The sequence below is a fragment of the Haliotis asinina genome, chromosome 9 (assembly GCF_037392515.1).
Source record: "Haliotis asinina isolate JCU_RB_2024 chromosome 9, JCU_Hal_asi_v2, whole genome shotgun sequence".
Taxonomy (NCBI): domain Eukaryota; kingdom Metazoa; phylum Mollusca; class Gastropoda; order Lepetellida; family Haliotidae; genus Haliotis; species Haliotis asinina.
Window position 1 is genome coordinate 55,500,421 of NC_090288.1, and position 14,250 is coordinate 55,514,670.

At 40.8% G+C, this 14,250-nt stretch overlaps 1 protein-coding gene across 2 annotated transcripts in view; it reads right to left on the minus strand.

Annotated features, from left to right (window-relative positions):
• Nucleotides 1-12,502: 12,502 nt before the first annotated feature.
• LOC137296318 (cytochrome P450 7A1-like) overlaps nt 12,503-14,250 on the minus strand; it is a 73,050-nt gene continuing 71,302 nt past the window's right edge. Inside the window, exon 5 of one of the 2 annotated variants that reach the window (XM_067828088.1) lies at nt 12,503-13,988. In XM_067828088.1, coding sequence (XP_067684189.1) covers nt 13,686-13,988 — 303 coding nt within the window. In that variant the 3' untranslated portion in view covers nt 12,503-13,685. The remainder of the gene's footprint in view (nt 13,989-14,250) is intronic. The other variant, XM_067828089.1, reaches the window with a different exon arrangement.

Here is a 14,250-nt window from a genome sequence, read left to right on the forward strand (position 1 = left end):
TCAAGTGGGTGTTCTATTACAACACTTACACGGACAGGCCATCTTCTACCTACTTGTCAATGGATCAATTGTTTTTAGATCGTACAGTTTATGTAAAATTGTGCATTATCTATGTCACAAACGTTCAGTAATTCTAAACGCGCGATCACGTTTACCTAACATATCTAGGTTTCAGGTTGCATTCCCACATCATTTAATAGACAAATTCCCATCAACTCGGTTTAATGCGAAATGAATTACATTATTTCACTTTGATATGACATCGGCGTGTAGAAAGTACTCTGAACACTTCAGCAGACACTATAGTGGACATGTACCCTTCCTTTCAACACCAGCTGTTGTGAACGTGAGCTTCACCCGTGACTAGCCAAGCACTTCACTTCTCTTCCCCAACGTTCCCCGCTTTCTACAGACAGTTGAACTCATCTCTTATATATCCTTTATATATCTGACAATGTCGACACAACGGACTCGTGTCTCGTGCTCATAAGACGTATTTAATGACACACGAGCATCTTTTGCTTTCACGGCACGAGCCGACGATTGTCCCGATGAAACCTACTATAACCGGGGGGCATCCAGAAGCTGCTACCTTGTCGAAGTCATTGCTGACTCATACATAATATATTTTCGTAATTGTAGCAGGCAAACATACCTTAAAACCAATTTAACCAGTGGTAAAGTTGGTACACACGTACGAATATGGCGCACCTGTCGTTTTTTAACAAGCACTAGAAAATGTTCCATCTTCATGACGGAGATCTGTAAATATTCGAGCCTGGGCCAGATAATCCGGTGTTTGGTATAATGAGCATCAATATAAGCAGCTGGGATCCTCTGACATGTAAACGAAGTGATCCTGATAAACTGATCCTGTTAGTCGCTACGACAAGCAGGGGACAGTTCTAAACTGGTTCTCCGCGGTATCTGTCTACCATATCAATTAATATTACAGATACAGATAAGGACTCCGGACAATGAGTGCGTGAAGATCCGGGTTAGACTTGGTCTTCAGCAGCTCTTCATGTCGTAAGAGGCGACTAACGGGATCGGGTGGTAGGGCTCGCTGACTTGGTTGAGACATGTCATCGTATACCATTTAAGTAGACCGATGCTCGTGTTGTTGATCACTGGATTGTCTGGTCCAGACTCGACTGTTTACAGACAGGCGACATGTAGCTTGAAAACTGCAGCGTGCGGCGCTAAACAGCAATCAAATCAAGCCGAAATATTGGTGTTGCTGACAACAGGCCTTTTTGTGACACATTTTGTCTTATTGCCGTCTACCGTTAGCCGTGGTATATCTGTCACTGTTGACAACAGGCCGTTGTGGCATGTATGTCACATTTCCGTCGATAATTAGCCGTGGTATATCTGCCATATTGCTGACAACATACTGCCTTCTACAGTTAGCCGTGGTATATCTGCCATATTGCTGACAACATACTACCTTCTGCAGTTAGCCGTGGTATATCTGCCATATTGCTGACAACAGGCCGTTGTGAAATGCGTGTCATGTTAATGTCTAACAGTTAGTTTGTCTGCCGTTTCGCTGTAGTGAAATATGTTGCCTTTTGCAATTAGCCGTGGTATATATGTCAACATCTTTCGTGTGTACTGCTAAAATAATCATGCACTCTCTCTCTCTCTGTGCCTCTCTGTGTGTCTCTCTGTCTCTGTGTGTGTTCATGTGTATGTATGTATGTATGTATGTATGTATGTATGTATGTATGTATGTATGTATGTATGTATGTATGTATGTATGTATGTATGTATGTATGTATGTATGACGCAATACTGGCTTTCCGAGTCGACGTGATAACATCTTATTTTTAATTATTATTTTTTTTGCAAATAAGATTTGCAAGTAAGTTTGTAGGTTTTGCTAATTTTGATATGGAATAGACATATGTATCAGTTGTAATATTCAAATCTTACCTTATATAATTTATGTAAGAACACATTTGACTAACAAATCGTGTCTATATCAGGTCACGCACTGACTCTAAATATCAGTCAACATTTCTGTTTGGTTATGTGGACTTCGAGTTCAGACAAGTCAAAGACTCATTGATTCTTCAGAATGATATAGGATAGAACATGAAATCTCTCTCATATCGTGATTGTTTGATACGTGCTCTTTATGGACACCATCAGCAATACTCCAGCTTTCTGGTGACACTCTGTAAAATATCCAGTCTGGACCAGATAATCTACTGGCTAACATTGGAATTCCTTTCTTGAAGGTTTAACAGATACATTATTCAAACACATGTATTACACGCGCGGATATAGAAAACCAGTCCCACAGGAGACAGTGGGCATAGATCTAGAGTCACATAGAAACATGCAGAAATCCAAAGAGACGGACGGACAACACACACACGCAAGCACGCAAGCACGCGCGCACACACACACCAACAGATGAAATGAAACAGACACACACTCCTGGCCTCTCTCTCTCACACACACACGCGCACGCGCATGCACGCTCGTGACAGTGGACGGGGTGTGTGGTATATATATGATAAACGTGAAGCAAGTCTTTGTTTGATAGCGAACAATAAATACCAAAAGATAGTGAACCTAATTTTGTGATTGGTCCGGTCCCCCATGCTATCTCACTGTGCTACACGTACCTGATGTCTTTCTGTCCACGAGATGGACGCTGCAGGTTCTACCGCAACACCCCCCCCCCCCCCCCCCACTCCCAACCCCCCGCGCCAACACACACTCACACAAACAGACACACACAGACACACACACACACACCTCCCCTCCACCTCAACACACACCTACACATACAAGATGAAATGTGTAAAGTGATCACACAGCCCACAGAACCTCTGATACTTAGTGCTGACAGGGATGTGGACATATCACCCCTCCTCATGACGTTACTATTCATTTGATACTGTCGACAATAAAATCGTGTCCGCAACAAACGAGGGTCGGTTTTGTGGCCCACGTTCTGTACACTGGGGTTGTTCCTGTCAATCACCATGCATCAAGGTGTCAGTACAACACGAAGTATCTGTCAGACGAATAACCGACCTTCAGAATCCGACACATCTAACGACAAGGGCAACTGGAAGCCTCCTCACATCAACTCTGTCGCTACGGGTACAAGCTCCAGATGTCATCGTTTCCTTTGATTCCTCTGAACATCGTTTGAGGATCGATGGTGCATTACTCAAAACAGACAGGAGCTACACGCGGTCTCTGTGCAACTCCTAGCTGGAGCCTTACATGATGGATTTAATATACTCCGTCAATGTTTAGCTTGCTTTCACAACGGGGCTGACATAGACAGGTATTTTTGGGGTCGTTGACGATAGCACCTCCGACGAAGCTGCTGTTGCTGACCTCGGTGTGAACGCTAACGATTATTCTTATTTATTTACAGTAGCTGCAGACGTTTGATTGAATACTTTACTCACTAACACTGACCATATGCCTAGCCGTGTTCTCTGCTGATTAGAGTCACTGTGACAACAACACCTATGAAGATCTGAGTTAGATTTGATCTTCAGCAGCCATTGCTTGTCGTTAGAGGCGACTAACGGGATCGGGTGGTTGACACATGTCATCGTATCCTAATTGCGTAGATCGATGTTCATGCTGTTGATCACTGGGTTCTCTGGTTCAGAATCGAGTATTTACAGATCGCCACTATGTTATAGCTGGATTATTGCTTAGTGCGGCCTTAAGCAACAACCAACCAACCAACCAACCAACCAACCAACCAACATTAGTTATTCCCATATAAAGAAAACATGGACTAGCATCGAAGGCAAACATCAAACTGAATGAAACATTGTGTTCCTCATAATAAAGAAACCGATGGCCCAAAACTCGCTTCCTTACGTGTATCCCGTCGATGTCCCATTTAAAGACCCTCACCGGATTCGCCTTTTCACAATACCATTACACACCAATACAAAACTACCACAAATGAAGAAAGCCTCTAAAACGAGGGCATAGATCTCCTTAAAGGTCTAATAAAAGACGACTAACGGGATCAGGCGGTCAGGATCGCTGACTTGGTTGACATATGTCATCGTAACCAGACTGCGTAGATCGATGCTCATGCTGTTGATCACTGGATTCACGGTCTGTCCAGACTCTATTATTTTCGACCCTCCGCCATATAGCCAGAATATTGACAGCGGCGTTAAACAACCAGCCAGCCAGGCAGCCAGTCAACCAACCAACCAGCCAGCTCATCTACCAACTAACCATCACCAGTTTCTTTCCAGTGGATCTAGCAGTCAGACCCTTTCTAAATTGACTGACCTTGCTAGGAAGGAATAAATTAAGAGGCTGACCCTTAGGTATTCTGCCATTCCTCGTCCTCTTCCTCGCTTTTTTCAGTAAACGCAGTAACCGGATATTTTTAAATTGTTTCTCCTCTTCTTCGTGTTGTTATGGAAACAAGGGGGACAGATCTCCATTTGGCTTCGATATTCTCATTTTGTCGTGTCTGTCCGTTAAAGCTACAGATAAAGGGGGAGGGTGGCAACAAAGCAGTTTGCTTCCTTTTTCAGATTTTCTGTGTCTACCACGGTAGTGTGAAATGAAAATGACAGGCGTAGTGCCCCTGACTCTTGAATCTTCTGTGCCCGCCAAGACACTGTGTCTGACTGTATCCGGGAAATAGTTTCAACTTTCTGTGCCTGTCAAGGACGTGTATCGGGGAAATAGTTTCAACCGTTAGTGCCTGTCAAGGAAGTGCGTCAAGGTAGTAGTTCCAACCTTATGTCACAGTCACGGGATAGAGATAGTGGCCATAGACGAGGAAAATGACAACCGGGGAGGATGGTGGCACCCAACCAACCTTGATTTGTGTTGAACCACCTGTGGCTGACAAGGCTACAGTACAGTGAAGGTTGAATCCTACACAATTTGGCCTTTCCATCATTGCCCCTTTGTGTGGCCCCTGTAGGGAGTCTGTGAGGTAGAAGCGAGCCCTATGATGATAGGGGTATTACGTCGACCTCGCTCTGTTATCACACACATGTAGCCCATGATTCAGAAGAGGCTGGGGGACCGTTATGCCTGCCGTGTAATATCCCATCAAAATGTATTTCAGGGAACTTTTTCTGCATCAAGTCACAAGGAACAGATTTACGCCCTGTTGTCACAATGAAGGTTAAGCTTGAAAGCAGTTCTTCCTGGAACGTATACGGGACCACGGTTCAATGGAAAGAATTACACCACGTGAATGGTTATGCATGATAAGAAACACCACCTGGACGTTCGTGTGTTTGCAGCTCGATTTAAGTGAATTAAATAAGCATCAACAAATTGAAAAATGTGGCTACGCTTTAACTCCACTTAACACACGCACGTACAACATCCTACCTGCGTTTTGCACTCTAAGCGTCACGACTTCTAAAGACCAAATGCCACGCCTTTCTTTCAAGAGTTTTGTGAATATAACTCATAGCTGGTGACCTATATTATACCACATTTAACTGACAACGTTACTTTTCGTGGGAAAAGAATCAACGCAAACTACAGTCTCTATCTTCATAGACATTTTTCACAGATATTATAATTGCTGATCAACAACGATTCTACGCCTATCTCTGCCTGTATGCTAATTATGGCTAGTGACAAGATTACAAATTCTGCTCTAGTATTCTTATCGTTGCAGACATCGGTATCTAGTTTAGCCCGTCTCATGGACTGCCGCCAATTTATGACACAGGGTGACCTTGACCTTAACACACAGCTAACGCCATCTAGTGGTTGTATCAGTCACGCCACCGAGGCCATGCTAATTGCCATCTACCACTTTTCTTTGTCTTTCGCTTACATGGGATCTTCAATGTAAACCGACAGAGACATTTCGACAACGGCAGAAACGTCATTCGAGGGTCGTGCATGCGCGAGAAAAGACCCGCCTTTTTTGATCGTCTGCTTTCCAGACGTAGCATGTCTAGTTGATATCGTTAGTACCGTTGGACGAGGCCTCCGCGGGGCAGACGTAGTCAAAAGCTATTTTAGTCCAACTTACTCTGTTGCTGTTCTTTCAAGAGATAAGTTTTCAGACACAGTGTTGGTAAAGAGTCTACGTAAATTATCAACACTTTCCTGAGAAATTATCTCCCTTTTATTGATTTAAATTCTAACACCTGCATACGGTACATGCTTGCTGTCGTTATACAGGTTCGTTACACAGTTGATTTGCTCGTATTGGGTGTTAGCGGTGTCTTGTCCCAATGGAAGTTTCTTCAAGATGGTTGAACGATTTGTCGAGAAGTGTATCAGCTGTTTCCCAATAACCTCCGCTAATAAACTGTTGCCTCTTTAAAGATGATCTCAACCATCTCCACTTCCTAAAGGATATGAGCCGTGATACTTGCTGATATTAGTTAATTAGGACACAGACCAAGCTCATGTTGTCTAATTCGGCCATGTTTGATTGATGAACCTTGAGGTCTTTCTACCGGAAATGCTCCGACAATCGGCACTTCCGAATGTAATTTTACGACATTACGTAAAAGGACCGAGCTCACCTTCGGTCACGGGGGTGGGCAGCGTAGACCGTTACTTGATTAAGTGTATTTATCGCGCTGCGTGTGTTTTATCCCACACAATAAAACAGCCGTTAATAGAGACGGCAGTACGGCCCCGTCCATCTTTAGAGGAACATGTGGCGGCAAGTGGCGTTAGAACCCTCTGACGACCCCCGCTGTATCTATTTTTCAAACTGTAATCTTTGCTTACATTAGTAAGTCGTCATCCAAAGCTTGTTTTGTACTTTTCAATATGTAAATCTTTGAACATAACAAACTTATGATTTCAAATGGAGGAGACACGAGTTTAAGACTCAAATGAAGGAGATATTTAAATTATTATTTTGAAAATTATACCATAAGCTCTTCAATGAAGGGACAAAATCCATCTTTAATCTGAGTTATGATGTCCATGTTTAATCTAAGGAAAACCCTGAACATGGTATAGGTTATTTGGCAACTTGAGGAAATTTTATTTCCCATACTTGATGCCAATTCATTTTCAGTTATCTGAAAAATAACTTTAGATCAAAAGTCTTTTCAAAGATATTTTGCATAAAGGCCGAAACAGCTGAAGTGATTTGAGTTCTCTCTGTGTTGAGGCCAAGTAATAAATATGGTTCTACGTGCTAGTATGGTGTGTGGATACGATCATGGGAGGGGGGTGGGAGAGGGGAAGGGGTCATGGAGGCAGTGGCGATGTCTGACAAACAGCTGTTGCGAGAGTAGGACGTCGAGGACAGCTGGGAGACGATAACCACAGTAGAGATAAAGCACACTCTTCACTTAGATCAGTTTTAAAAAAGAAAACCCCAAGAGCTGTATAAGGCACCCGACAATTTCTTCTAAAAATATTTACGGACAGTTTACTTCTTGATTCGCCGTTAATGATTTGACACATACTTACAAGTTTCAGAACCACTTCTTGTACAAATGATGAGGCATCGACAAGCTGTATATTATGTATTAGTAACTTGAACATACTGATCAAGCTATAGTTTGTACATGCTGTAGTAATATGATATACTTTCAGTAATGGGAGACCATCTAGATACTGCACGTCAGTCATGTGATACCGTCTACCTATTGTACGTCAGTCATGTGATACCTTCTACCTATTGTACGTCAGTCATGTGAGAACATCTAGATACTGTACGTCAGCCATGCGATACTTTGTGCCAGATGTACGTCACTCATATGATACCTTCTAGTTAATGTACGTCAGTCATGCTAATTTATATATTCTAGCTAATGTACGACAGTCATGTGATACGTTCTAGCCAATGCATGTCAGTCATGCCATACTTTCGAAATAATGTACGTCAGTCATGTCATACCTTCTAGTTATTGGCCAGTCATTAAATAACTTCTAGCTAATATACGTCAGTGTTTGGGTACATTTTAGCTAATGCACGTCAGCCATGCAATATATCTTAGCTAACATACGTCAGTTATGTGATATGTTTTAGCTAATGTACGTCATCATGTTATATATTCCAGCTAATGCACGTCAGCCATGCAGTATATCCTAGTTCATTTACGTCAACCGCGTGGTACGTTCTAGCTAATGTACGTTAGTCATGCTATATATCCTAGCTAATGTACATCAGACATGGAATATGTCTTAGCTAATGTACGTCAGTAATGCTATATATCCTAGCTAATGTACATCAGACATGGAATATATCCTGGATAATGTACGTCAGCAATGCTATATATCCTAGCTAATGCACGTTAGTCATGCTATATATCCTAGCTAATGTACATCAGACATGGAATATGTCTTAGCTAATGTACGTCAGTAATGCTATATATCCTAGCTAATGTACATCAGACATGGAATATATCCTGGATAATGTACGTCAGTAATGCTATATATCCTAGCTAATGTACGTTAGTCATGCTATATATCCTAGCTAATGTACATCAGACATGGAATATATCCTAGCTAATGCACGTCAGTAATGCTATATATCCTAGCTAATGTACATCAGACATGGAATATATCCTGGATAATGTACGTCAGTAATGCTATATATCCTAGCTAATGTACGTTAGTCATGCTATATATCCTAGCTAATGTACATCAGACATGGAATATGTCTTAGCTAATGTACGTCAGTAATGCTATATATCCTAGCTAATGTACATCAGACATGGAATATATCCTGGATAATGTACGTCAGTAATGCTATATATCCTAGCTAATGTACGTTAGTCATGCTATATATCCTAGCTAATGTACATCAGACATGGAATATATCCTAGCTAATGCACGTCAGTAATGCTATATATCCTAGCTAATGTACATCAGACATGGAATATATCCTGGATAATGTACGTCAGTAATGCTATATATCCTAGCTAATGTACGTTAGTCATGCTATATATCCTAGCTAATGTACATCAGACATGGAATATGTCTTAGCTAATGTACGTCAGTAATGCTATATATCCTAGCTAATGTACATCAGACATGGAATATATCCTGGATAATGTACGTCAGCAATGCTATATATCCTAGCTAATGCACGTTAGTCATGCTATATATCCTAGTTAATGTACATCAGACATGGAATATGTCTTAGCTAATGTACGTCAGTAATGCTATATATCCTAGCTAATGTACATCAGACATGGAATATATCCTGGATAATGTACGTCAGCAATGCTATATATCCTAGCTAATGCACGTTAGTCATGCTATACATCCAAGTTAATGTACATCAGACATGGAATATGTCCTAGCTAATGCACATCTGACATGCAGTATACGTTACCTAATGTTCGCCATTATGTGTAATAGCGATTTGCTAATGTATATCAGGCGTTTTATACGTTCTAGCTGACGTTATTCATGTGATACCATCTGCCTAATGTACGTCAGTCATGAGATATTCTTTAATTGAGACACGTCAAATATTAATATTGGGATATCTACTATCTGACGTTAGTGGATTATAAGATTCCTAGCCAGCATAGTATGGAAGGTCTAAGCACATGAGCCAGCCTGAACATGTCTAGCTATTACGTCACTGTTTCTAATCACATACAACACTGACGAACCTTACGGACGGATTCATGTAATATTCTGCTGACACATTCCACTTTCTGCTTCAGAAAAATAAAAACACAATATTTCATACAAACACGATGTTGACTATAGCAGAAATAATGGAAATGTTCTCAAAATGAATAATTTCACAGCGAAAAGAAATTCTCATGTGATGTTCAAACAGAGAATATTTAAACGCTTAGCATAATGGGCTTTAAAACGTTTTAAGACCTGTGATCAAATAAACTGTTTCAAAACCAAATCAGTTCCCAAATGTTGCATAAAATCGAGAAATAAACTTTCTCCCTTTTGTCCCACCAGTGCAGGGGGTCGCACCACGTGACCACACAAATCTTAATCGCATCAGTTCCTGTGAGACCGTTCCTAGTTATAGAAAAGAACATTGTGTTAGGTACACAGACAGCCACCGTTAATCTTAGCTCATATAGTCAAGCAGTAAGCGACACAACTCCAACTTTAAGCCAATACAGCGGCCTGTTCGCCCGCCGCATACAATAGAAACCAATAGATTCGCACGTTATCGTGGCGTCCTTTATGCGATTAAGTGGAAATAACTGTAGAGGCTACTCTTGAAACGAACAGTCCGTTTGTTTCACCAATATATCAATCTAACCATGTACATTTCAGGAAATTAATATTTTTTCAATATCGCTCAGTTATACATTTCCACAACATTATCAGAGTCGGCTTTGTAGTTTAATCTTTATTTTAGTTAATCCAGAGGACGGCTGCGTTGCCCGTTCTCTGGTAGAGAAAGAGGCGGGCACTGCCTGCCATTCATATACAAAACATCCTTCATTTCTTCCACTTGTAGGATTATAACTCTCAGAATCATCAGCTCCCTATTTTTATAATAAATCCAAATCCGATTTCATTTGACACATTTCTAAGCCTATTACTTCATTCAAAAGAATTAAGAAGCGTGTTTTAATGTCCTTCCTTTGATAGCGTTTCATTAGTTGGAATATGAAGTGTTTGTGATGTTTATTGTGAACCACGCTCTCTACAGGGTGGAAATGTTCGCGTGCTGTTCGGGGTGCTGTTGCACCACAGGTTTGTCAGCACTGACGCCGAGGGCAAATAGGAACTGTGGAAACTGCGTAAACATTACGTAGAAAGAAGAGTATTCTTGGTACTGCCCCTCCGACCGTGCATGGCATCAGTTAAGGTAGAGCTAACAAATAAATTTCTGAACAGATTTATCTTTAAGAATACGTTTTTCTTTTTGATGGTATTTCGTTACAGAGAAAGACGAAGAAAGTCAAAAACACACTGGAAATGTGAAATCTAAATACGTGAACGTTATCAAACACATACCGAGGTGGATGATCTATTCCTCAATTAGAGTGTTGCCTAGCATCTTCAAGTACACCGGAATGACGGGTATGATCTTCAACAGCAGATCAGTGACGCCCGATGACTGTTTATCGTGTTTTCTGCCGACATTGTTTACGTCCCAGAAAGGATCATCCTGGGTCAACGACTTGGTCCGAAGGCTACCTGACCTATGCTTTTTGGACATATTCTGCTCATACGCTCCAACATTTATGTGTTGAAATACATGAACTTGTACTCTGTTTTACAGGTATATAACTCTCGTTTTCCTACTTCGTTAATTGTGCAGATCACATGGATTACACAGCACTCCTATCCTACTTCGGCATTTGACAACTGGGTGAAGAAAATAGTTGTATTACACATGCAATCAAAGTCCTATATTTTCCATCGGTTTCTGAAATTTATAACTTTTACGCAAGTACAATCTACAATTAGTTTCTGCAAATGTGACGCAAAAGGATCAAACGTCCGTTCAGCGAGAGGTGTACAGCAGATTATTAGGGATAGTTAATTTGATCAAAGTGTGAGAATTTCTCCCCAAGCGTGACATTTACGGAGAACAGTAACTGTGATGGTATAAGTTCCACTAATTTTTAAAATGTGCGCGTTACTGAATTTTATAATATCTAAATTTGGGATACCAAAGTTATCGCATGAATTAAAAAAGTTTCTTTTAAATTACAGAAGAGTGACACGAGAATCAGAATCGCTAATGTATGTTGTTTCTCACCTCGGCAGAGTTACTTCAGTTCCGATTCTTCATAAAAAAGAAGGGTAACATAAACAATTAAAATAGTCTTCGATCGTCCTTCTGGATAAATTTAACATTTTACATGCGCAATTAAAACGTGTCAAGAACGTCCTTTTCCAACGACAAGCGGGCCTTTAGCGGTACAGGGACCGCCCCACCAGTCGAAACATAAATACTGGGAATTTTACACTACATACAGGATACCTGTTTGGCACGCACTGAATAATACAAATTTCGGGTGTGATTTTTGATTTGCCAATTACTGAATAACTATGTACTATAGTAGCTGGTTTATGCTATGTTCTTGTGATTTAAAAAAATACCCCAGTAAACATGAGTCTAATTTTAGCATTATAAACCTTATTCCCTGCAATTTACGGGCCCCTCAGAAACATATCCTATTCTATAGAGTACTACTCCTGAACAGCGGGTCTAGCTACAGGGCTAAATACAGCCAGTTGTGCGCTAGTAGATCTGTCGTGTTGTTCACGTTAACCAGATAATCCCATCGTTGTCTGTACGTAAGCTGGAATGCGCTGACTGTATCAAGTGTTGTTATCAGCTAATCACGGACAGGTAGATGTGGTTCTAGTATACATGAGGTGTAATTACAGGTAGATAATGCAGGAGAGAGACGCATGACGAATGTCTATGACAAGAAATGACGTCGACGCTCTAAAAGATAAATATTCACAAGCCCTATGCTCGCTCAAACCTAGCGTTTCCGCCGAGATCAAGGGGAGCAGCACTAACAGCACGTCGTAATAACCTCATCGTATGTAATAAAAGTTACTCAAAGAAAAAACATTAGCAGTCATTTCTCAATAAATTATTTATTATTGTTCAGCACCAGATGAAGAAGAAGTGAGACGAAAGATAAATAAATTTATATATATACAAAATAAATTACATGTTACATTATACATATGGTATTATGACAGAGGATGTTCAACGTTCATGAAAATCGATAGAAAAAACATTTTCAAAAATGCACATTATTGTTGACATACGAAATATCGGTTCTACCATCTGTCACTTGTAAACATTACCACAACGTCAGTGATCACAAAATCAGTATAACATTTTGAATGTTTTGATATAGGGTAAACATAATCAATTTCAATAAATAAAAATATGTTAATGAATGTTTTGCGGATTATGTAAAAATGAAGTAAACAAGTGATAATTAAAGATATGGTAATGAAACTATCTGGACGCAAGAAAGTCACGTGCTTTGTTCGTTCGTATTTTCAGGAATCGGCAGTCGCGCATTGCATCAACAAAAACATGAAACACAATAACAAATAGGGAAATTAATAAACAAACTTGACACAATTTGTCAAGACTCCTAGCAATGCATTTCATATGGTAGTTTTATACATTAACTATTAAATATTTTTACGTGACAAATTCATATTTTGGTATTTATATAGTTTGTCAAACTCAGTGAAACAAGCCTTCGGCCCGATTCCTGGTAGGTGATCTAGTAAGTCTGTACAGTCATAGAAGGGGGAGGGGGGGACTCAAGTCTCTACCACGCTAAAACAAGGGCGTGGTTATCACTTCGCCTGACAACAGCAGACTAGATGGGCTATAGTATACCACTTTGGTCCTCGCCACACACAACCAGCACATTCATCACGTGTCCATTTTCGAAAACGAGGCATCTCTGGTAGACGCTGTCTCTTTGGTCAACCACAGCCTTGTCCATTTTCACTTTTGCACTTTTACCCGTAAGATACTGTACAATAAATGCAGCTCGAGCAACTCTGTCTGTTACAGTCTTTTGTTCATGCAGACAGAAGGGTAGAAAAAGTCAAAAAAATCTCAGCGACATTTTCTCCGCGTTGATTGCCTGCGCTATGGCGCTCTTTATACTGAGATTCATGCTGAACATTCAGTCGGTTCATTCACAAAAATACTTTTGACTCACATGTGTTCAATAAATTAGGAATATAATACAGGTGTCTTTGAATAACGCATTGCTTTGTTGGTATTAGCATGATCTCTTTGAAACCAAATCGAGTTCATGGGAGTTTTCCAGAAGTCTGTAACGAACTTGAACGTCGTGCACGGGAGGCAATATTTCATGGCCATAGAAGTTCACATCGGGGATAGTGCTTTCGCCGTCTAATAGTTCCATCTCAAAGCTGTTGATAAGATTCATCAAAAACCACTTGGTTTGAAGAAGGGAATACTTTTTTCCTGGACACAGGGATCCGAAGGCGATGATTGGGTGCTTCAGCTCTTGGCCGTTCTTGTAGAATTTGGCATCGACAAAACGGTCGTATTTGAATTCCTGTAGACAAAGACATAAAGACTTGTTAGAAGAGCCTTGCATGACACGGGGTTTGTACACATGCGCGTTCCTTGTCCCCCCTCGCCTTCCCCCAAGCGTTCATGTTTATCAAACTCCTGCCCCGACCCAACAAGCCCCTAGGCATTGCGGACCCCTAAACAAAACATTGGTTAAGGTGAAAGTTCGTTGGGAGCTGCGCAACTATAATTACACCGAGTATCAACATCGCGCTGCAAATATTGAGTTTTGCGTGACTTTCCCT